This window comes from Panthera tigris, chromosome B4 (genome assembly GCF_018350195.1).
Source record: "Panthera tigris isolate Pti1 chromosome B4, P.tigris_Pti1_mat1.1, whole genome shotgun sequence".
Taxonomy (NCBI): domain Eukaryota; kingdom Metazoa; phylum Chordata; class Mammalia; order Carnivora; family Felidae; genus Panthera; species Panthera tigris.
Window position 1 is genome coordinate 28,312,985 of NC_056666.1, and position 26,048 is coordinate 28,339,032.

The following is a 26,048-nucleotide window of genomic DNA, read 5'->3' on the forward strand; positions in this document are numbered from 1 at the left end:
AAATATCCCTATTTCAGTCACGAGGCTTTACTCCCAATAGAAATCCATGTAAACAGGAAAAACTAGAAGGCCTGTGGTGGTTTTATGTTGCCTTGATTAATCAATAAAGTTTTCCCCAATCAGTATTTTGATTTTTTCCCTTTGGCAACCTGGAGGTTTTTATATTCCAAAGCAATGCACCATATTAATGTATTCAAATATGCTTTTTTCTCTTCTTCCTTTTAAGTTTAAGCAAAGGAGGGGGTGCCTGGGCAGCTTGGGTGTTTAAACATCTGACTCTTGATTTCGGCTCAGGTCATGATCTCACACGGTTCGTGAGATAGAGCCCCACGTAGGGCCCCACATTGACAGTGCAGAGACTTCTTGGGATTCCCCCTCTCCCTGCCTCTCTCTCTTCCTCTTCCTTGCCCGCCCCCCTCAAAAATAAATGAATAAACATTTTTTAACAAGTTGAAGCAAAGGATACTATGAAAATGGGATAGTGGAGGGAAGAGCCTTCTGGATTGTAAGAAAAAATATACACAGAAGTTGAGGATTTAGAAACAAACTCCCTTAAAACCCACAGGACCAGCTTACCTCTTAAGCCTTCACTTACCCCTGAATGTAGTAACCCAGTGCTAAATAACTGATAGCTATTGGCTGTATTAAAAAGGAGGGGAAAAAATGGTGGATCACCACGATTACTATGTCATTGGCTTTAAGGTTTTAAACAGCAGCTTCCATGAGGAGTTCAGTTGCTACCACTGTGCAGGACATGTAGCAAGACTCTTTCAACAAGTGTTAAACAAAAACATGCCCCTACCTCAGCATTTCAATTGGGCCCTATTTTAGTCTGCTGGGAAATGCTGTTTTACAAATTTAGAACTGACAGTTCAGCCTGAAGTGTATAAAGAAGTCAGCCATGAGACACCAGGAAACCATACAACCCATTACAGTTACTACCACCATGGAGTAGACACTGTCCTCTGCAGCCAGTGGAGGAGATGGAGGAAAACCATGGCGCAGCAATCCTGCTTTAGAAATTCAGCAACACTCTGGAGTACCGTCACAAAGTTGAAAGCATTCCATTATCTCCTGAATCTTTCTAACTGAAGAAAAAAAAATGCCTCTGCCCTAATCCCACTGTTAAACATTTATTAAGGCAGAAATAGAGAAAGAATAGCTTTGTATATACATATGAATACTAAAGGAAATAAGCAGTTTTAAGGATTTGACACTCTTTGAGTCTTGCTAAAAAATTTTCTAACTACAGATAGCTATTAACACTGTTTTCTTTTCTTTTTTTTGAAGGTTTATTTTATTTTTGACAGAGAGAGACAGAGCATGAGCACGGGAGGGGCAGAGAGAGAGGGAGACACAGAATCCAAAGCAGGCTCCAGGCTCTGAGCTGTCAGCACAGAGCCCAGCGCGGGGCTCGAACTCACAGACCGCGAGATCATGACCTGAGCCGAAGTCGGACATTCAACCGACTGAGCCACCCAGGCGCCCCAATGTTTTTCTAAGAAATCACATAACAGAACTGAACTTCAAAGTGGTTTATACTGAGAATGATTCAGATTTAAGCTACAACTCTAACATCCAGTAGGTTGCTAGGAGGGACTAAGGTTTGAGAGCTCAGGTTTTCTCTTCCTTTTTTCCTTGCATGATCATTGAGAAGTTAAGAATTCAGTCAGCTGTATTAGCTTTTCTGTATCTTGTTTATCAGTAAGGTGGACTAGAAGTACAACTCTAAAGGCTAAAAGGGATAGTGTGAAAATTTCAAGACTTTTATTGTAACACTTTCTAAAAGACTTCTCCATAGAGGCACCTGGGTGGCTCAGTTGGTTAAGCACCTGACTCAGTTTCAGCTCAGGTCATGATCTTGCATTCATGGGATTGAGCCCCACATCAGGCTCTGTGCTGACAGCATGGAGCCTGCTTGGGATTCATTCTCTCTCTCTCTCTCAAAATGAATAAATATTTTAAAAAACATAAAATACTTCTTAATCGAGGACAACAGAATGAGTGAGTTTTGCTTTTAATTTTTGGTAAATATTTCCTACAAATTCGAGAACAGTAATGTATTCTCTTAAAGTAAATAATTTCTGATCTAGAAGAGCTTTGTAACAACTTGGCAGTGAATTGCTTTCTATAAAGTATGCATTTCTTTTAGTAAAAGATGATGAATGTGACTCAGATGCAGAAAATGAACAAAACCATGATCCTAATGTTGAAGAATTCCTGCAACAACAAGACACTGCTGTCATTTACCCTGAGGCACCTGAAGAGGACCAGAGGCAGGGCACACCAGAAGCCAGTGGTCATGATGAAAATGGTAAATGGAGCTTCACAGTTGTTTTCGCTTTCATCTTTAAAGGATTATTTCCATAATTCTACAATGGGAACCTACTCTACTCTAGGGAACATTTTTGAAAACTAGAATTTATTGCAGGTGCCTACAGAAAATAATCTCTCTCTTTAATGTCTGGAACGTTTTTATCATAGAAGTATAGTATTAAATAAGTGGCATCTCATGTATATAGTGATAACACCACTGTAGTGAAATGCTTAGAACAGTGCCTGGTTATTGATTTCCATTCACTCACATGGCAGCAAGTTAGAGGGAGCTAGAATGACCCTTAACTGCGTCTTGATTTTTTTTTCCCACTATTCTAGCAAGCAAACCATGGGTATCTGGTTCAAAACATACTGATTTGGAGACAAATGAGGTTTTTTATCTTTGCTCTAGTCTATTCATTCTGATACAAACAGCCAGTGTATAAAAAGTAAAGTGCCAGGGCACCTGGGTTGCTCAGTCGGTGAAGCATCGGACTTTGGCTCAGGTCATGATCCCATGGTTCATGAGCTCAAGCCCCATATTGGGCTCTCTGCTGTCTGCGTAGAGCCTGCTTTGAATCCTCTGTCCCTCTCTCCCTCTGCTCCCCCCCCCCTTTCTCTCTCTCTCTCTCTCTCTCTCTCTCTCTCTCTCAAAAATAAATAAACATATTTTAAGTGCCAAAATGCAATACTAATTATGTTCATACTCCCCTGGAAGGAAATAAGCTGTCATTCTTCCCTTCCATCCACTAGAAACAGATGCAAATAGCGTGCAAATATTCCTATAAGAAATTTTATGTAAGATCTACACCAAAAACTAAGTTACTTGGAATGTTTAAGGATATTTAAAGTATTAAAATTCTAAATCTAGTTTGATTTGGGAAGGGTTCCCAGTTTGGAGGATAGATATAAATTAATATTTAAATAATCACCTATTTAAAAAGACTTTTTTAGAGAATTTTTAGGCTTACAACAAAAGACAGAGGTACAGATATTTCCCATACACCCCTTGCCCCTACGGTATGCATAGCTTCTCCCATTATCAACATAACTGACCAGAATGGTACAGTTTTTACCAAGGATAAACCTGCATTAACACATCATAATCACCCAAAGTCCATATTCTACCTTAAGATTCATTCTTGGTGTACACTCTTTGGGTTTGGACAAATGTATAATGACATGTATCCATCATTGTAATACCTTTATAGAATATTTTTGGTGCCCTAAAAATCCTCCATGCTTTGCCTGTTCATCTTTCTCCACCTACCCTCACCCCTGGAAACTACTGATCTTTTTGTTTCCATAGTTTTGCCTTTTCCAGAATGTCATATAGTTGGACTTCTACATCATGCAGCTTTTTAAGTGTTTTTTTTTTCATTTAGTAATACTCATGTCAGTACATGAAAATCCATGTATTTTCATGGCTTGATAGCTCATTTATGTTTAGTGCTGAGTAATATTCCATTGTCTGGATGTACCACAGCTTATTTATCCATTCACCTACTGAAGGACACCTTGGTTACTTCCAAGTTTTGGCAATTATGAATAAAGTTGCTATACACATCTATGTGCAGACTTTTTGTAGACATAAGTTTTAAACTCCTTTGGGCAAATACCAAGAAGTGCATATGCTGGATCACATGGTAAGATAAAAGTATGTTTAGTTTTGTAAGAAACTGCCAAACTGTCTTCCAAAGAGGCTTGTACCACTTGTACCACTTTGCATTCCCACCAGCAGTGTGAGTTTCTGTTCCTCCACATCCTCGCCAGCATTTTGTGGTGTCACTGTTTTGGATTTTGACCATTCTGATAGGTGTGTAGTGGTATGTTATTGTTTTAATTTGCGTTTCCCTGATGACATATGATGTAGAGCATCTTTTCATACTTATTTGCCATCTGTATATCTTATTTGGTGAGGTGTCTGCTAAGGTCTTTGGACTGTTTCTTAATCAAGTTATTTGATTTTTTTTTAATCATTGAGTTTTAAGAGTCCTTTGTATACTTTGGATAATAGTCCTTTATCTGATGTGCCTTTTGCAAATATTTTTCCCAGTCTGTGCCTTGTCTTCTAATTCTTTTGACACTATCTTTCACAGAACAGAAGTTTTTCATTTTAATGGAGCCCAGCTTGCCAATTCTTTCTTTCATGGATCGTGCCTTTGGTGTCATATCTAAAAACAGCATTGTCATACCCATGGTCATCTAGGTTTTCTCCTGTTGTCTTCTAGGAGCTTTATAGTTTTGCATTGTACAGTTAGGATTGTGGTCCATGTTGTTAATTTTTGTGAATAGTGTGAGGTCTTGTGTGTAGATTCACTTTATGCATGTCCTGGATGTTTAGTTGTTCCATTACTATTTGTTGAAAACACTATCTTTACTCCATTGTATTGTTTTTCCTCTTTTGTCAAAGACCAGTTGACTGTATTTATGAGGATATTTTTGGCTCTCTGTTCCATTGGTCCCTTTCTGTATTCTCACACCAATACCACACTGTCTTGATTACTATGACTTTATAGTGAGTGTTGAAGTTAGGTACTATCAGTTCTCCAACTTTATTTTTCACCTTCCATATTGTGTTGGCTCTTCTGGGTCTTTTGCCTCTTCATATAAACACTAAAATGTTTGTCGGTGTCCATAAGATAACTCTCCAGATTTTGAATGGGGTTGCATTGAATCAAGTTGGAAATATCAAGTTGGCAAGAACTGGCATCTTGACAATATTAGTCTTCCTACCCTTAAACATTGAATGTCTCTCCACTTACTTAGTTCTTTGATTTTTTTTCATCAGAGTTTTATAGTTTTCCTCATATAAATCTCATACATATTTTGTTAGATTTGTACCTAAGTATTTCAACTTTTTGGTGCTAAATAAATGTTATTGTGTCAATCACCTTTAAAATATTTGAAGGAAATTGAGAAGAATGGTATAGAAAACAAAACCGATTCCATTGCAGAGAGTCAACTGTACCTTCCTTAAATCAGGAATCAGCTAGGAAAAAGAGCAGAAATAGAAAATTCACCTCAGAATAGATACAATTTTCTGTAACCAAATCAATGACAAAGGAAATAGAAGTAGGGCACTGTAGAACCCATTCCTCCAGTGTGCCAAAAGGACACATTTTTGAAGACTATAGTTATTGCCCCTGGGGACACAGTGTCACAGCTTAATGAATAGTGTTCTATTGATCTGTTTGCATATTTGGAGAGTCTGGAGTTATAGGCATTATAATCCTATAGGGCCCTACCATTTCTACCTTCATTTCTCAGAGTTTTTTTTCCTTAAAATTTGTTAACATTTCACCTGAAGAAGCAATAGGTTGCAATAAATATGAAAAGGAAATAAAGAGTTTTTAATGTATATGTATATATATGTAAATTTTTATGTAATAATTTTTTTAAAAAAACCTCAGCAAAAGAAAATAATGAAAACTAATCTTTCATTGCACAGATCAAATAAGGTGAAATGTTATAAAGTCCATTGTTACTAATCAACATGTTAAAATCCCATAAAAGTTGGTGCCCTAACCATTTCTCAACTAGTAAAACATTTGAATTACAGAATATGTTTTTAATTCAGGTTTTCATTACTTTCAGGTGTACTGCTAATAAAGTATTTCACAGTAGATATTCTTTCACACCAGCGCTATCTGATTATCCTCAGAAGACCTTAAGTTTTTAAAGGTTTAGTGGATTAAACACGCTCTCCTGCACTTCATAAATTCTGAAAGGGCAAACTTTGCTCCAGCAGGTTGAAGTATCACAAATTCTGAATCATTGGGGCGCAAATGAAGAAGATTTTTCAAAGTGTTTTATATCAAGTACTACTCTGTCTGAAGTGTTCACTACCTAGCAAGGGAAGTTTAGGATACAAAAATTAAATCTTTTTTAAATAAGCATATTCTTAGTCACAGATACATAAGAAATTATTCAAAAAAATAGACCTAGGTTGGATTTTTTAGTTGTCTTGAATTGCTACCTTAAGTTTATTATAAGAATTCTAAAAAGAAAACATGACAAGCCTGCATTGCTAACAAGTGATATTAAATATATATATATATCTCCAGTATTTTTCAAAACTACAAACAAAAGTTTTTATTTAACTATCAAACCTGTTCATTCTATAATTTGCTTAGTATGCCAAATATTCAGATTTACTTTCCACTGTTTTATGCTTGTACCTAAAAGAGTAAATTCATGTCTCCTATGTGTGAGAAATTCAGTAGATCCTGACTCATGAAAATAATAACTTGCTGGTAAAATATGAGCAACCTATAATTTTAAAAAATCATTAGTATCTTGTTTATTAATGATGAAGGCAGAGAAGAAAATAGAACATAATGAGAGCAGACAGCTGTATTACGCTATGGAGTATGAGCAGCTTAAGTAATGGAAATCACATTGTGGTTCTGGTGCCAATAATGAAGCACCTGCAGTGGCTGACTTGGACTTTTGCCATTGGAACCAGCTAACATCAATATTATGGCCTAGGTACTGTGGCAAGGAGAATGTCCCAAATGCTGATTTCCTGTTTGTCTGTACAAGTAGGAAGTTCATACTAGACAAAACATAACATGATTTCCAAAACAATTTCATGCGGCTAATCTAATCCTCACAGAAGTAGGTCATTTTAGAGACATCACCAACAGAAGGGTCTCTGATTCCAGTTGCCTTGCTAGCTGAAAATAAAGATACCATCATAAACTTGAGGGGTTTGGTTGTTTGATTTTATTCATATATTTGATACATATTTCAACATAATTAACAAGCTGTGTGGGGTCAGGTGGTCAGTCTCTTTGAAGGCTGGTTATTGAGCAAGACTTTTAATTTATATGGACATGAATTTCAATAAATGTAATATATGTTTATGAAGGATTTTGAGACTGTAATGAAATTTTCTTTGATAGTCTTTTCTCAATAAGAAATTCAAAATGAAGATAGAAATACTATTTACAATAAATTATCATTTAGGAAACTTTTTAAAGAAAGAAATATGGAAAACCGCTCTTAAACAGTATTAATTGGCAAAATGGTACCATGTTTTAGGATTGTTAGGCTTAGATGTTTCCATATGTAAAAATATGGTTCATTCCGTGAACTCCAGTCTTCCCATATTGCCTTTATTTTTTGAAACCATCCTCTATATTTATCCATATAAAATTCCACAGAAAATGTGTCATTGTATTTCAGTAAGGAAAAAAACATGAAGAAGCATGCATGGGAGGTCCTTGGGGCCCAGGCCTAGATCTGGCTCCTGCTCCTCATTTCCCCCCAGTACACAGCTATTTTGGTCTGAACTCTGTCATATGGCCACACCTAACTGCAGGGGTGTCTTGGAAACATAGTCTAATTATGTACTACTTCCTATCTGATGATAATCATTTTATAGTGTCATTTCCAAATTTGAAAGAAGGAGCATTAAATAAATAATGATGACATTGTTACCAATAGAAAGATTCTATTATGATGTACAAGTCCCCTTTAATATGTATACATTTACAAATATAACCTATATTCTGATTTTACCTTTGTTTTCTTTGTCTAATTAACCATACAAAAAGAAGGGAATATTTTCGGGTTAGCAAAAAGGGGACTTTGAAGTCGGACAGCACATGTTTGAATCCTGACTTTAGCATTTACTGGCCATGTGACTTTTAAGTTATTTTACCTTTCTGAGCCTCCAGTTTTCTCTTTTATTAAATAGACATGAATATCATTGTATTAAGGATCAATATGAAGTGGGTAGCATAATATCTGGCATGTAACATAGAGACTCAATGGTAGGTACCTTTGGTAATATTTTTTTAATGTTTTAAAGTAGAAATATATGATCTTTCTTTTACAGGAACACCAGATGCATTTTCCCAGTTACTCACCTGCCCATATTGTGATAGAGGCTATAAACGCTTTACCTCTCTGAAAGAACACATTAAATATCGCCATGAAAAGAATGAAGATAACTTTAGTTGCTCCCTGTGCAGTTACACCTTTGCATACAGAACCCAACTTGAACGTCACATGACATCACATAAATCAGGAAGAGATCAAGTAAGTGAAATGACTGAGAGTTCACTCTCAACCCTCCACAGAAGGCAACAGTTCCAATATACTTAAAAGAATGTACTAGACAGTGTCTTGTCTGCAGCCTTATACAAATTAAAGAGATTATTTGAATTATCTTGTCATTTCTGAGTTACAAAGCGCATATAAACATTATTTTAGAAGTAAGTGTCTTTTCTTTTTTCGATAAGATCCCTTTCATCTCAATTTAATTGTTTTGCTTATACCATAACAAATATTTCCCTTAAGTTTAGAACTAGATTTCAAAATGCATTCTACTGAAATGCCCAGTGTAGGAAAGATAAATGTTGGTTTCATAAACCATATGACTAAGTACTAGCCAATTAAGAAGGAAAGCAAATAATAATAAAAACACTTTTCTGGGAACCAATGACTGCTTACTCTAAGTTATTGTGTTCTGTTTACACTAGTAAGGAAAGTGACTTCCGCTAAGAATCTAAAGTTTAGATTCTAACCATTTTTATTCTGAAGACTCCATTTTCATATGGTTTCTTCTCCTTCTGTGTTGCTTTGCCTCAATTTTTCATGTGTAAACCAAGACTGTTCTATAAATTACATTTGAACTGTTGGCTCTATACTTAAAGATTAAAGGCTAAGAAGCTTTTGCCAGTTATCCTTCTTTTATAAGATCCTGAGAAGTGTCAACTCTACACAATCACATTAATATCAACATAATTCTAACTGTAAAAATCAAATATTCAACTGCACAGGATATTTGAAAATTTTGTGTTGTGGTTGGGGCATATGTCCAGTTTCTTACATCAAAGGATTATGAATATCTATAAACCTGAATGCATGAGAACTCTGCCCTCTGTGTGGACATAATAGAAGTCACATATCTCATAGAGAACAAATTAGACCCTTTCTAAGATGATGGCTAAACAAACAAAAAAAATACAGCAGAAACAGAATCATCGAGGACTAACCTGTCTTCTCAGGACTTTGGCAAGGATGCTCACAAAATCACAAAATAAGGGGGAGAGGATGGCAATCAGGAAGTATAGGACCAAGCTTTCCTTAGGTTAATGGTTAAGTCCTTGAAGGAACACTTGAAATTGGGGAGAATACCAAGAGAAGGGAGAAATTGATACAGGGAAGGAACTACTGAAGACAAAGACCATCCATCTACATCTGCCCCTATGTAAGTCTTACCAGGGACAATGCGGAAGAATGCCTTTTCCATCTGGGAGTCCTGACAGACAAGCCTTTGGGGAGCAGAGCCAAATTGCAAATGTTGCCCCCATATCCTCTCTATACCAAGGGCCCTTGCCAAAGAAAAGGATCTGCAAAGCACAGGTAGAACTATTGGTGAAAGCAAGAGATACCATTATAGAAACAAATCATAATATCTCTAAGCAACATAAAAGCCAATTTTGTGGTGATATTTCTGATGGGTTCAAAGGTAATAGGTCTTATATATGAAGCATGTGGTCAGAGGAAGGTCAGAAAAGCACTGTGATTAATACAGGGACCAGTAATGTGAGGCAATATTACCAAGGTATCTTGGATACAATTTAGGTTATGGGGCAGCAAACCTGAGTACAATGTCTATCTTGCTGCCTTTGAAAATCATACCATGACTTAAAAATAAGCATTTCCATGTCTTATTAATTTATTCATTAGATGCATATTTGTGTTTCTGTCACATGTCAGGCCCTGTTCTAGGTGTTAAAGGCACGATAGTGAAAAAGACAAGCAAAGATCCTGACAATAGGGAGCATATATTAGTAGGTGATATAAAATGTAAGGACAGATAGTATGAAGAAAAATAAGGTAGAGTAAGAGGATAAAAAGGGAAGAAAGTTGCTACTTTTTTAAGATAGGGAGAACTTTCTGAGAATAGGACATCTGAACTAAGACCTGAATGAAAGGATGGAGCCAGCCATGGAAAGATTGGGCAGGGGGGAGGGGTGTTCCAGTCAAAGGGAACAAAGGGAAACATAAAAAGACCTTGAGACAGAAGCCTGCCCAGCATCACCAAAGGACAGCAAGGAGGCCAGTGTGAATAAAAGGTTCTCGAGAAAGATAGGTGAGACCAGAGAGGCATTAGGGGCCAGATGATGTACCCCCTTCTATAGGCCATGATAGAGACTTTTGATTTTATTCTACAGAGTGACAGGAGGCCTTTGAAGGATATTGAGTTTTATCTTTATTTTTTTATTTTTAAGGGAACAGTGGTTCCTGGGTGAAGAGTAGATCAAGAGAGACAAGAATGAAAGCAGGGAGATCATTTACAAGCAAGGAAACTATTTGGAGAATACTGCTATAATCCAGGCTGAAGGTGGTGGTGGCTTTGAACTCACTGGTGGTGACAGACATGACATAATGATGAATGTTAGATTCAGAGTGTATTCAGATGGCCTGCTGATGGATTGAGTAAGGGTGTAAAATGTAAAAGAAAGCAAGGAATCAAGGATTACTCTAAAGTTCAAAGCCTAAGCAATAATCAAATAAATGAGGGCATCATTTACAAAAACAAGAAACACCAGAGGAGGAGCTGATTCTCAGAAATTAAGGGTTCAGTAAATCATGTAAAGTTTCACATGCCCATTGCTTTCCAACTGGCAATATCAAGGACTCAGTTGGCCGTGAGAGCCTGGAGTTAAGAGGTGTAGAGATAAACTGTTGGGAGTTGTCACCATATGTGACAACTATGGGTTTGGATGAAGTAGGACCTGATACCTAGTAAGTACTTATTCTCTTTCCTTCCTGTATGAAAAACACAAGGGAGACTTTAGCGAGGGTGAGAGTGAAGCAAGTAGTACTTGAGTTGAGCTTTTGAAGTATGGGTAGAATCTTAATAGTCATAATTGTGGGGAAGTATAGCCAAGAAATAAGGAATAGTATAAACCAAAGGAAGGAGATAGAGAAGAGCAGTATATGTGCCAACACCGAGACTCCCTAAGTGACTGAGGGATGACCTTCTTCTAGAGAGCTGGTGTGGAATAAGCCTGGAAACTCAGGAGCTATAAACTTGGAATGTACAGACTCAGAATCTATATTCAGGTGTTAATGGGGAGCCTTTGGAGATTTATGAGCAATTTGTGGTTTATGAGGTTTATGATTCAATTCAAGCAGCACTTTTGTATGATTAACGAACAAAAAATGCAGAAACAGACTCAAACACAGAGAACATACTGGTGGTTGCCAAAGGGGAGGGCGGGGGACAGGCACAATGGGTGAAGGGGAGTGGGAGACACAGACTTTCAGTTATGGAATGAACCAGGCATGGGGATGAAAGGTACAGCATAGAGAATATAGTCAATGGTATTGTAATAGCGTTGTGTGGTGATAGATGGTGGACTCTCGTGGTGAGCACAGCGTAACACATGGAGTTGTTGAATCACTGTGTTGTGTGCTGAAACTAATGTAACATTGTGTGTCAGCTATACTCCACTGAAAAACTTACTTAATTTAAATCATAAATAAATTTAATGATGGATCAATAAAAGTAAATAAATAAAGTAATGGGACCTGGGGGAAAAAATCTAAGAGTGCAGAATATATTTGAAATATATAGTGGAAATTTGATCAACCAGACAGAAAGCTACTATAATAATCCATATCTGGATGAAAAGATGGAAGTATTTTTAAATCATCAGATGAAAGTACATTTTGGAAATATCAAGCGTCCAAGAGGATAAACTCCTTGAAAAAGTCTGGCCTGCAGAAGAGATAATCTCTAGTTCCTAGTAAAATATATTATCTTATTTGTGCTAAATACTGTATTACTCAATAAAGTATGATTCTAATACTCTAAATGAGCAAGTGGAGATTTTTCTCTGTGTCAGAATTCTGTTCCCATTATCGCACTTCGTTTGGTAATATTCCAAGTGTTAAATTTTCATGACTGCCTCAGTTTGCGGCCTTTGAGAAGCAGAATTCACCAGAATAATACTTTTAGCAGATTGGCCGTTCTTTTATGTCCAAAGCTTTTTTGCCTTATAATTAAACTATCAATTCTTTCTTACAGAGACATGTGACACAGTCTGGGGGTAATCGTAAATTCAAGTGCACTGAATGTGGAAAAGCTTTCAAATACAAACATCATCTAAAAGAGCACTTAAGAATCCACAGTGGTAAATATTTGTTTTCTTTCTACATCTTGAATATTATAGCATATGTGGTAATAAAGAAATCTGTCATAACATGTGGTCTAGACACATGATCAGGAACATCTCGCTTTTTCTTTTAGGGTAAAGACTTATCTGGAGAAATTTTCTATTTATAAGTGACATTTTTGGAGTCTTAATCTCTAACTGAAGCACGTTAAGCTAATGTAATATGACATACTCCAGATTTCCTAATCAGAATATAGCATGTTTTAACAAGAAGAACAGCCTCCTTTAGCTTTCTGATGGATGTTAATTTCATTGCCTCTTTTGCACAGTTAGCTAGGGAAGGACAAAGAAGACTCACAAGTCACAATTTGCACAAGAAAGTAAGATGGAGACATTCTTAACATGAGAGAAGTAGAAGTGGAAACTCCAGATAGAAAATGATGTGTGGGGTGATGCGGAGCTAGCCAGACAAGGAAGCACTGAGAATTGAAAAGAAAAATGTGTTCACCTATCATTTCACCTTTCTATTCCATATCACTTTCTAAATTGTTACTTATAAAATGATACTACATGATAAAAATATGTCTGTTTTAGAAACTTCTAAACATAAAGAACTGTATTTGCATTTCTTTAACGGTGCCACTTCAACAAAAGCTATAAAGAAAACTCGGTAGCGTCCCACATGGCACTATGAAATCTGTTCATCTCCTGAGTAATTTTGATATGTTATTTTAGATTTAAATAGTTTTGGTGAAAAAGAACTGTTTTCTAATTAACGAGAAATTATGAATGTCTGCACATGGCTTATTTCGTGGAAATTATTGTATTGACATTTACATCTTACAGATATCCTACAAAAAAAGTACAGCGGGTGGCCCTGTGAGGGGTGATTGGTGACATCTGTGTTTTATTTTGGAACTGCATTTCTAGAAGTTTTACTGTCTTGCTCATTGAGGGCTAAATAATGTTAAAGTTACCACTTTTGTTGAAACCAAGATTGTTGCATAGACATTTAAATATTTTCACACTTTAATATTTCTGGAAATTAGAGGTTGTTGTCTTTTGCCGTTGGCCACAAGATCCTATTTCATAGAGAAGCTCGCGGGCAATTGAAAAATTTCCATCGATAATACATTTTTAATGACCTATTATTTTCTTACCACAGATGATTTGAAGTTGTTGATAGAGATATAGCTAATTCAAGAGAGTTTTCTTAAATTTTGAGATCGGGGGTAAAGGAAGGAAAAAGTAAAATTTAGGGTAAGATTCACATACAAAATGAATGTCATATGGTCCTGTTGCACTTACATAGGAGGATTCACCAAACCTGCAGGCGATACAAAATTGGGAAGCATGGGTCACACCAAAGATTAAAATTGCAGGGCTAGAAACAGGAAGTTGATATTTAATCACAAAACTCTGCATTGACATTCAAAAAGCAGTCTTGATCAAGTAGAAAGTGGGGAGCTACTACTGTCTGTACTGGAAAAATGTTAGGAGTCTGGATGGTCAAGAGCTTACGATAAGCTTGTTAGCAGTGCGCTGCTGCTGCAGCTGAAGTAGCTAGTGAAAATTTAGGCCGCGTCACGGCTCACGGTGCACCCTCTGTGCTGTGCGCAGTCCATTCCTTATGTATTTATACCTGTCTTAATATGAGGCCTGTATGCCTTTAATACAGCAGGAAATTTTAATTTATAAAAATATATTAGGAAAGTAAAGTTAAGAAAGTAGCACAAGCATGAAGTAAGCATGAAAACAAATGAACACCACGAAATGCCACGCACGTGCTGAAAGTGGACCACACATCAGGCTCTAAGGTTTAGGAAATGAGAAAACTACGTCAGTAACCGAGACCCAGACAGTCCGTAAGTAAAAGGAATCAGTGACTAGAAAAAGCATCACTCTTGCTGCTGCTAAGTAAGTCCATAGGGAAAGCTGTTCCTTGGAGCATCATAAAGGGGAAAGGACAAAATACGTTTTATGTCATTTCCCCCAAATATCCTCAAAATAATACAGCAGAGAATTTGATAGGGTTTTCTTTTTAAAACAAGACTGTCCAATAGGAGGCCAGTGATATTTCACCAAAATGCAGTTCAGGAAAAGCATGTCTCCAGGGCAGCCACTTGGATACAATTCGAGTGTACAGCTTTCTGATGGTCTGGTTTATTCCAAGGGAAGATAGCCAAGTGGGGCTATTCAGTGTCCTCCCGGGACTGGTACCAATCTGTAAACATGTGGTGACTGGGTCTTGCAAAGGCAAATTACAGAAATTGAGAGCAAGCATTCAGAAACTATTGTACAAAGAAAACGCTGTGGCAATTTTATTATATTTGATACAATATCAATCTGATACTAGATTGGAAATTTAAAACGGAAAAAAAATGAAGAAAAAAAACCCCACCCTTCACCACAGATAGTTTTGAAAGCACTGTTTAGAGTATCTAGCAATGGATGAGCTTCATAGCCTTAAAGAAACCTCTGTAATTTTGTTCTCAGCTGTGTTTTTAATCAGGGCCTTCAAATTATACTCCCTAAAATTACCGGAATTGTTGCTCTCTTCTGATACCATTAAAATGAGCCCTCTGCAGAGTCATGTGTGTTACCCATCATCTGAACTCTGCCTGTGGGAGCTGAGCTATGATGAGGGGCAGATCACCTCCCCTCCACTCAGAGGTGAGGCAAAAGAGCTCCTGCTCCCAGCCCGTGATCCTCTCCAGAAAATAATTTAGGTTTTTTCGATAGCCCTAGACCTTTAGCCTGGAAAATTTTTACATCAGATGCAACCAAACACCCACTTCCGCCATTACAAAAAAGAAATCAGTATTCATGGGACATCTGACTTTTCACCGCACAACTTCCTGATGCCACCTCCAGGGTTTAACAGTTGCAGGACAGATGAATTAGGTGATATACTTTAGCTATAAACCGTAAAGCTAGGAAATTAGAAACAAGAGGTTTTCCAACAAACATAGTGGATTTGGCTTTACAACGTTTGTTCTGCACTTTATTTCTGGTGATGATACAATATCAGGTAACTCCCAACAATAATAATGATAACTAGTATTTATTGAATACTTAACTATTTACAGCCACATTCTAGTTATTTGGGTACATAAATGCATACAGTCCTCACCACAGCCTTATGATAGATGCTATTATTTCCTCCTTTTTTACTGATGAGAACATGGAGGTTCAGAGAGCTTAATTAACCTATCCAAAGTCACTCAGCCTCTTCATGGCAAAGCCGGAGCCCCAGTGTAGGTATCCTGACTCCAAAGTGGTTGCCTTAGCCAGTGTGCTCCTCTGTCTCCCTGTTTGTAAAGATAAAAATAATCTATATTATAGATTCTTATGTTTTGAGTGTCTCTAGCAAGAGAGCAAGCATATAGCTTATCTAAAAATGTTATCCAATAATTTAAAATGTTATCCAATAATTTAAAATGTTAAAATGGAGATATACTAAAACATATCCCTCATTTTACCCCCACTGGAAATTTACCTGATACATTTTGAGTATTGAATCATATTTCAGGCATCCATTTGGAAAGATATTGATAAATTGGAGAATTTCCAGAGATGAGTTAACAAGTGGGTAAGGGTTCTAAAAACCATGTCCTATGAGGAGTCTTTGAAGGACCGCGGTATATTTAATCCACACAAAGGAAGTTTAAGGATGCAGATGACAGCTCATCATCAGTTTGAAAATCTGGCTTTCAGAAGAAAAGTTAGACTTGTTCTGTGTGGCATCAGTGGGCAGGAAAGTAGGCTGTTATAATAAGGGAAATCTGGCTTAGTACTCAACCTAGCTCTCAGTAGAATTACCTTTTTTTTCTTAATTTTTTTATGTTTATTTATTTTTGAGAGAAACACAGAGACAGAGAACAGAGTGTGAGCTGGGGAGGGGAAGAGAGAGAGGGAGACACAGAATCCAAAGCAGGCTCCAGGCTCTGAGCTGTCAGCACAGAGCCTGACGTGGGGCTTGAACTCACGGACTGCAAGATCATGACCTGAGCCGAAGTCAGACACTTAACCAACTGAGCCACCCAGGCTCCCCAGAGTTACTTTTTAAAAGAATGACTAACATGTATTAAGACCACACAAAAAGTTTTGTTATATTATGTCATGTAACTGCTATAACAGTCCATTGAGGATGTATCTACATTTATTTACACACCAAAACACTGAAGTTTGGAAAGATTTAGAGAATAGTAAGTGACAGAGCCAGGTTTTGAACCCAAATTCATGATCCTCAGCAGAACCAGACTAGACCATCTTTCATAGAGCTGTCCAGCAGGTAATAACTTTCTTTTAATAAAGGAGCTTAAGCAGGAGACTAGCCAAAGTCAAGGATGATATAAAATGAATTTTTTATTGCAAGGATATAAAATGAACTCTTTTACCGAATAAGAGGGCCTCTTAGATCACTTCCAGTTCTAATATCTGATTCTTCAAGTAATTATACTTTGAGAAAATATAAGTCACTTTTTAAAAACTTTGCACTGAAATTACATTATTAGAAGAGTTTACACCGACTTTCCCACTGCTTCCATTTTAATTCTTAAAAAGAACAGAGGAAAGAAAGAGCTTTATTTTGATACTGAGTAGATAAATTAGCATCACCGTATTTCATAATTCTGCAATTAGCCATTCATTCATCTAGAAAAGGTTTAGTGAGCATTTTTGTGACCTACACAAAGGATAAATGGCATAGAAGACTCAGGTTCCCACCTTATTGAGACTCACAGTCTGAAAACTATAAATTACAAATTAATGAACTATAAATTAAAATTAAAGTGAAAATTAGGTTTGTATGAAAATATTCCATTTGGCTTCATGCTTTTCAAATTTTTCTACCAAAGTGTCCATAACAGCCAAGAAGAATAAATGCCTTGTACCCCCAAAGGTCTAGGGAAGCAACTTGATGAAGGTCTGTACAAGCAAGGTGCTTCTTTGACATTGTGGTTATTTTCCTAACAATTCACACAAATGTTTTATTATTCTCCATAATGTAATCTGTGTTTTAATATTGCAGTGTTTTAAATTACCATAACTGCTGTCACTAAAATTGGAACTATAAGAAAGTTTTGCGTACCCATTAGAACATTGCCTTATGTCTCCAGGAGTACATACCTCCTAGTTTAATAAGCCATCGCTCCTAGCAGTACCTCATATCTAAAGTTTTCTTCCCATTGAGAAGATCTTTTCAAGGAAACCTTAAAACCTTGTGGATATGGGAAGTGTAGGTATTCGTATGATATATACAGTCAAGGATAGATATTGGTACTTAAGTCTTATGGGAGATTTTACTTAACTTTTCTTCTAATAATTTCTCCTATGGATGGTTAAGTATAGTGAAATAGAGAAAATAACATAGGGAGGTGAAATAAGGTAACAAAAATGATTTGAAAGAATAGATGTACATTTGGCCCTTGAACGATGCAGGGGTTATGGTTGCTGGTGCCCCGTGCAGTCAGAAATCCACATACAACTTTTGACTTCCCAAAAACTTAATTACTAATAGCCTGCTCTTGACCAGAAGCCTTACTAACAACATAGTCAATTAATACATATTTTATATGTTATATGTATTATATACTGTATTCTTAGAATAAAGTAAGCTCCAGAAAAGAAAATGTTATTAAGACAGTCATAAGGAAAATACATTTACAGTACTGTATTATATTTATTGAAAACCTTCCACGTGTAAGTGGAAGTCAACCTGTGCAGTTCAAATCCATGTTGTTCAAGAGTCAGCTGTAATTATTTGAGAATTATTTGAAGGTTTAAAGGTTAGCAGAAATATTACATACATATGCTGCAAAGATTCCCTGATTGGTTAGCACATGTACTTCAGACTAAGGTTTTATTAGTCTTCATAGCATTTATGTCAGTTCTGAACTTCAAATGACGATTCTAAATAAAATTGTATCACAAGATCCACAGTAACCTCTTTTTAAATTGATACTGCTTGCTTAAAGGAAAATGTGGACACATAAAAATGTATGTGTAATAATGCAGTGAATGTAATTTATTTTGTTTAGGAGAGAAGCCATATGAATGCCCAAACTGCAAGAAACGTTTTTCCCATTCTGGTTCCTATAGCTCACACATAAGCAGCAAGAAATGTATCAGCTTGATGCCTGTGAATGGGCGACCAAGAACAGGACTCAAGACGTCTCAGTGTTCCTCACCATCTCTTTCGGCCTCACCAGGCAGTCCCACACGACCACAGATAAGGCAAAAGATAGAGAATAAACCCCTTCAAGAGCAACTTTCTATAAACCAAATTAAAACTGAACCTGTGGATTATGAATTCAAACCCATTGTGGTTGCTTCAGGAATCAACTGTTCAACCCCTTTACAAAATGGGGTTTTTAGTGGTGGTGGCCCGTTACAGGCAACCAGTTCTCCTCAGGGTGTGGTGCAAGCTGTTGTTCTGCCAACAGTTGGTTTGGTGTCTCCCATAAGTATCAATTTAAGCGATATTCAGAATGTACTTAAAGTGGCAGTAGATGGTAATGTAATAAGGCAAGTTTTGGAGAATAATCAAGCCAATCTTGCATCCAAAGAACAAGAAACAATCAATGCTTCATCCATACAGCAAGGTGGCCATTCTGTTATTTCCGCCATCAGTCTTCCTTTGGTTGATCAAGATGGAACAACCAAAATTATCATTAACTACAGTCTTGAGCAGCCTAGCCAACTTCAAGTTGTTCCTCAGAATTTAAAAAAAGAAAATCCGGTCCCCACAAACAGTTGCAAAAGTGAAAAGTTACCCGAAGATCTTACTGTTAAATCTGAGAAGGACAAAAGCTTTGAAGGAGGAGTGAACGATAGCACTTGCCTTCTGTGTGACGAATGTCCAGGAGATATTAATGCACTTCCAGAATTAAAGCACTATGACCTAAAGCAGCCTGCTCAGCCCCCTCCACTCCCTGCACCAGAAGCTGAGAAGCCCGAGTCCTCTGTTTCATCAAGTGGAGATGGCAATTTGTCTCCCAGTCAGCCACCTTTAAAGAACCTTTTGTCTCTTCTAAAAGCGTATTATGCTTTGAATGCACAACCGAGTGCAGAAGAGCTCTCAAAAATTGCTGATTCAGTAAACCTACCACTGGATGTAGTAAAAAAGTGGTTTGAAAAGATGCAAGCTGGACAGATCTCAGTGCAGTCTTCTGAACCATCTTCTCCCGAACCAGGCAAAGTCAATATCCCTGCAAAGAACGATGAGCAGCCTCAATCTACAAATGCAAATGAACCCCCAGACAGCACAGCAAGTCTGCAAAGCCCCCTGAAGATGACTAACTCTCCAGTTTTACCAGCAGGATCAGCCATCAATGGTTCCAGAAGTAGTCCATCATCCCCCTCACCTCTAAACCTTTCCTCATCCAGAAATACACAGGGTTACTTGTACACAGCGGAAGGTGCACAGGAAGAACCACAAGTAGAACCTCTTGATCTTTCACTACCAAAGCAACAGGGAGAATTATTGGAAAGGTCAACTATCACTAGTGTTTACCAGAACAGTGTTTATTCTGTCCAGGAAGAACCCTTGAACTTATCTTGTGCAAAAAAGGAGCCACAAAAGGACAGTTGTGTTACAGACTCAGAACCAGTTGTAAATGTAATCCCACCAAGTGCCAACCCCATAAATATTGCTATACCTACAGTCACTGCCCAGTTACCCACAATCGTGGCCATTGCTGACCAGAACAGTGTTCCATGCTTGCGAGCACTAGCTGCCAATAAGCAGACTATTCTGATTCCCCAGGTGGCTTACACATACTCTACTACCGTCAGCCCTGCAGTCCAGGAACCACCCTTGAAAGTGATCCAGCCAAATGGGAATCAGGTAACCAAAAAAAAAAAAAAAAAAAAAAAAAGTCCTCCCCATCCCTCCCCATCCTGAAGTTGTTTGGTAAAATGCTAGTTTGACCTATTTCAGTAAAAGTTTTCCTTTTTTTTTTTTAAGTTTATTTATTTTGAGAGAGAGAGAGTGCGCACGCAAGTGGGGGAGGGGCAGAGAGAGGGTGAGAAAGAAAATCCCAAGCAGGCTCTGCGTTGCCAGCACAGAGCCTGAAATGGGACTCGAACCCACAAAGCTGCGAGATCATGACCTGAGCCAAAACCAAGAGTCGGCTTAATTGACTGAGCCACCCAGGCACCCCTTCAGTGAAATTTTTCTAATAAAAATCAGTTTCTGTAGAGCCAAGCAGGTTGATACAGACTATCATTTTTGAAAAGAAATAAATGAATGTTTGCTTTAACTTTTGTAGCATCCCGTCTTCAGTGTTTTACTAACCAAGGGATAGTTATCAACTACAGTTTTGTTATTCTACTCTGATAATGAGAACTCTCAGCTAAAGACTTGACTATTTGAAGGAAGAAAAGAAATACTGGAATACTCACTAATTGGATTCCTGGTTTTATAGTTATATTCCCCAATTAGTAACGGTTTCTGCCTTATGATAACTAACACATGAAACCATGTTGCCATTCATAGACATTTCACCCCAGCAGAACTTAGTTATTACTTTTTATGTGTTAACACCTATGTTTGTTAAAGGCTTTAATTAAATAAGAATTAACTATACAAAGAGTCCATCTAGTGAACGTGCTGATCACTTTATGAGCTGTGAACTAAAATAGTATTCAGTCACAATTAATATATATGAGGAAGCATTGTTGTGAATCTATATATACATTTCCCTCCTTACTTTCCCCCAAAATCCATGATGTGGTTTTAGATAGAACCATTTTGTGTGACTATTGTGTGGCTCGTTGTCCAGACTTTTTCTAGGTCACCAACCTTGATGTCCCCCCCCCCAATTTTTTTCATCAATTTCTGATTGAATCAACCAAATACTGGGATAAATTTGATCTTTTATCCAAATTCATGCTATAAGTAGGTGCAATTAACATAATTACAATATCCTGTTCAAATGTGTATTTGCTGCTTTTTTTCCCCCTTAAATATTGCTACTGATTGGGTTTCCTGCCATTGTGATTACTCTTGATCACATGACCAATGACTTCACCTAGATTCTTGGTGTATAAAACACTGTGCACACCTTTGAAGAATAAAGGGAGACCCACTAACCTTTCAGTTAATCATATGACCAGATCAAATAGCAATAAAAGTAGTCAGGTTACTTCAGCGCAAACCGGCAGCTCACAAATGACCCAAATGGCTGCACCTCTCCCACCTTGCAGAACTAGAAGAAACATTGTAAAAACCTTTGAACTTTCAGAAAATTTGTGGGTTTAGAGACAATAGAACAGAAGACATTAGGAAAGATGGAAGGATCTTGAGGAACCCAATTCCTCTACCAATCGTTGTTTACCTACATGAGTATCCTGCACAAAAGTACCTCCCTGAGACTGCTGAAATGATTTTATTCCACTGAAAGTCTGCAGATTTATTTTGACTAGCAAGTATTCTTGTTTGAAAATGCAGACTCTCCTGCACAGTTTTTCATCTTGTTCCTTAGAAAAGTAGTAGAGCAGACCTCTCTTTTCAAAAAAAAAAAAAAAAAAAAAACCCAGGGAGGTCAGTTCATAGAACTCTGAAATTCCGGAGGACACAATTCAAAGACCACTTTGTAAAAATAGAATCTTAACTTTTGCTCTGTAAAACCCAGAATGAAAACAATGATGCAGTTGGAAATTAGTGATTATGTAGCAAACCCTTAAGTTAATATTTTTGGCAAATTTCTCATAAAGGTATTATTTATTTGGAACCAAGTAAATTTGGTTACTATGCATTTTACATTCTTTCTTTTTGGTGTCCTTTCTTTTCATCAGTTGATCACTTGTTTTTGTCATCATTGTAACTATATTGCCCCCAACCTCCCTTTTGTCTATATGAACCCCCACCTGTCACCTAGCCCCACCCTTGGAGCCCATCTGCAGTGATGAGTAGTATGCTTGCTTTGGTCAAATTATTGAAAGTATAAATCGGGGCACCTGGGTGGCCTAGTTGGTTAAACCTCGAATTCTTGCTCTTTGGTGCAGGTCATGTATCAAGATCATAGAATCTAGCCCCACGTCTGGCTCCAGGCTGAGCATGGAGCCTGCTTAGGATTCTCGCCCCCCTCTTCTCTCTCCTCCACTCGTGAGGGAGATGCAATGCACTCTTGCTCTAAAGTAAAAAGATTTTTTTTTAATTAAGTAGTTTCTTTTAACCTATGCTTTTATATAGGTCTCTTGTTTATCTTTTAAGTAGAAATTAAATTTTATCTTCTTTTCTTCCTTTAGGATGAAAGGCAAGACACTAGCTCAGAAGGAGTATCAAATGTAGAGGATCAGAATGACTCTGACTCTACACCACCCAAAAAGAAAATGCGGAAGACAGAAAATGGAATGTATGCTTGTGATTTGTGTGATAAGATATTCCAAAAGAGTAGCTCGTTATTGAGACATAAATATGAACACACAGGTATGTTGATGAACCTGATGACTTCAAAAGTGAATCTGCAATGCTTTCCCCAAACTGAGGTGCCCCCAAAATCCTTGTGAGGACTGTTTCATGGCTGTGTTCTTATTTTGCAGGTAAAAGACCTCACGAGTGTGGAATCTGTAAAAAGGCATTTAAACACAAACATCATTTGATTGAACACATGCGATTGCATTCTGGAGAAAAGCCCTATCAATGTGACAAATGTGGCAAGCGTTTCTCACACTCTGGGTCTTACTCGCAACACATGAATCATCGCTACTCCTACTGCAAGAGAGAAGCGGAAGAGCGCGATAGCACCGAGCAGGAAGAGGCGGGACAGGAAGTCCTGAGGAGTGAGCACGTTGGTGCTCAGGCGTCCCCCTCACAGGCCGACTCAGATGAGAGAGAGAGTTTGACAAGGGAAGAGGATGAAGATAGTGACAAAGAGGAAGAGGAGGAGGAGGACAAAGAGATGGAAGAACTGCAGGAAGAAAAAGAATGTGAAAAACCACAAGGGGACGAGGAAGAGGAGGAGGAGGAAGACGAAATGGAGGAAGAAGAGGGAGAAGAGGCAGAGAATGAGGGAGAAGAGGCAAAAACTGAAGGTCTGATGAAGGATGATGAAGCTGTAAATCAAGCAAGCAGCTTAGAACAAAAAGTAAGCGAGAATAGTGAGCAGGTGTCAGAAGAAAAAACAAATGAAGCCTAATAGTTTTTTTAGAAGGAAAATAAATTCTAATTGGTAATGAAGTTTGTTCTATATTATACATGCTTTTCATGGAAACACAGTAACCTGTATACTGTGGTTTCTGTTCACTACTGTGTAAAGTAAAAATTTAAAAAAATACAAAATACAAAAAAAAAAAAAAAAACACACAAAAAAAAATCCGGGTGTGCCTGATCTCAGACCTAGTAATTTTTCATGCATTTTTCAAAGTTAGGAACAAGTTTGTAACACGAAGCAGATTAGAAAACTTTAATGACTCGGAAAGCAAAGATTGAACAGGTTAAAGGAAACTGATTAATTAGGTAAGCATCTGGCATTGTTTCATTTTTGTCAGTATTATCACTCTTACGTTGGTTTATTCTTAAGCTGTACAATTGGGAGAAATTTTATAATTTTTTTATTGGTAAACGTATGCTAAATCCGCTTCAGTATTTTATTATGTTTTTTAAAATGTGAGAACTTCTGCACTACAGAATTCCCTTCACAGAGAAGTATAATGCAGTTCCAAAACATGCTAGCTACCTTTTATAAATCCAATCTAGAAGGTAGTAATTTCTAATACTTAGATGTCATAGTGGAGTATTATCATTTAAAGTGTATTGTTAGCCTTAAGAAAGCAGCCGATAGAAGAACTGAAGTTTCTTACTTATGTGGTTTCAAATGGAGTTCAGAAGATTGCCATTGAGTTCTGATTGCAGGGACTAACAGTGTTAATGCTGGGAAGGGCAGCAGAGTCGTCAGAAACAGTGTCTGTAATCGTGTTTTGAATATGTGGTGACAAATATGAAGGATAAGATATGAAGCTTTGTGTCTCCTTTGGCCTTAAGCAAGACCTGTGTGCTGTAAGTGCCATTTATCAGTATTTTCAAGGCTCTAACCCGCCTTCGTTCAGTGTGTGGCCTACAATAACTAGCATTTGTCGATTTGTTTGTTGTATCAAAATTCCAAATAAAACTTAAAACCACTGACTCTTGTCAGAGAAACCTAAACACTGGGACATTTCACCCTTTAATTCCTCAGCATCCATTTTGTGTTAATTGACTTTCAAAATTTCTCTACAGAAATGAAAGGGAAATTTTCTAATCTGCTCTATCCATGTACTTGCATTTCAGACATGGACATGCCATCATTGTTTGGCTCATAACTGTTTCCAAATGTTAGTTATTATGGACCCAGTTTATTAACAACATTAGCTGATTTTTACCTATCAGTATTATTTTATTTCTTTTAGTTTATAGATCTGTGCAACATTTTTGTACTGTACGTCTTCAAACCTGGCAGTATTAATACCCTTCTTACTGACATGTACTTTTAGTTTTAGAAAACTTTTATATTTATGTGTCTTATTTTTATATTTCTTTATTTATTACACAGTGTAGTGTATAATACTGTAGTTTGTATTAATACAATAATATATTTTAGTATGAAAATTTGGAAAGTTGATAAGATTTAAAGTAGAGATGCAATTGGTTCTCTTGCATTGAGATTTGATTTAACAGTGTTATGTTAACATTTATACTTGCCTTGGACTGTAGAACAGAATTTAAATGGGAATGTATTAGTTTTACAACTACAATCAAGTCATTTTACCTTTACCCAGTTTTTAATATAAAACTCTTAAATTTTGAAATTCACTGTGTGACTAATAGCATGATGCTCTGCAGTTTTATTAAGAGATTAGCCTAACCATAAAACTCTCATTTCCTTAGTAAGCCAAATTAGGATAACCTTATATAAACAGTGTTGGGAACAATGTTTAACATTTTGTGCCAATTTGTTCCTGTATTCATGTATGTAAGTTACAAATCTGATTCTTCATTTTTAAGTTCCTTGTTACACCATGGTCATTTTCTAGTTTTTTACCAGACTCCCCCATCTCACAATAAAATGCATCAACAAGCCTGACCTGCTGTCGTTCTTTTAATTCTTATCAAGATTTTCTTTGGAAATCTCTCTGTGAAGTGGGGTATTACACTGTCATCCTGCACTTGATTTACCTTGGGCTGAATCTGGGTAAGAAACTAAATGTTTTAGACACTCACCACTAAATCATGGGTTTCCCTTTGGCTAAGTGTTTCTGGGAAGGTCAGAGTTGGCAACTAAAGGCTTCCTCAGAGGTTGCTCCCTCTTCCTGAAACCCTTAACCACCACCACCCCCACTCTTGATCCCATGACATCTCACCCTCCGGTCACTGCAGGGAAGCCTGGGTTTAGATGCCTTTCCTCTGTACACTCCTCATCCCTTGTACCTTTCTTGCCATAGCTCTCGTGGTTATTTATATTCCTTCCCCACTAGGAAGAGGAACCGCATCTGCCAGAGTCACTCTCACATCCCCAATGCCTAGCAGAGTGCCTGGCACTAATAGGTACAACAAATTCTGTTGATTGAAAATACAATTTGCATGTTAACAGAGTTCGGCTGTGTCTT

General features: G+C 37.3%; 1 protein-coding gene across 5 annotated transcripts in view; it reads left to right on the top strand.

Annotated features, from left to right (window-relative positions):
- The window catches only part of ZEB1 (zinc finger E-box binding homeobox 1), a 197,956-nt gene extending 172,431 nt beyond the window's left edge, over positions 1–25,525 (top strand). For 3 of the 5 annotated variants that reach the window (XM_042991330.1, XM_042991331.1, XM_042991332.1), the window contains 6 exons: positions 2,153–2,314; positions 8,162–8,364; positions 12,371–12,476; positions 18,500–20,307; positions 22,713–22,893; positions 23,007–25,525. In XM_042991330.1, the coding sequence (XP_042847264.1) occupies positions 2,153–2,314; positions 8,162–8,364; positions 12,371–12,476; positions 18,500–20,307; positions 22,713–22,893; positions 23,007–23,602 (3,056 nt within the window). In that variant the 3' untranslated portion in view covers positions 23,603–25,525. The remainder of the gene's footprint in view (positions 1–2,152; positions 2,315–8,161; positions 8,365–12,370; positions 12,477–18,499; positions 20,308–22,712; positions 22,894–23,006) is intronic. The other 2 variants (XM_042991334.1, XM_042991335.1) reach the window with 1 other exon arrangement.
- Positions 25,526–26,048: the final 523 nt, after the last annotated feature.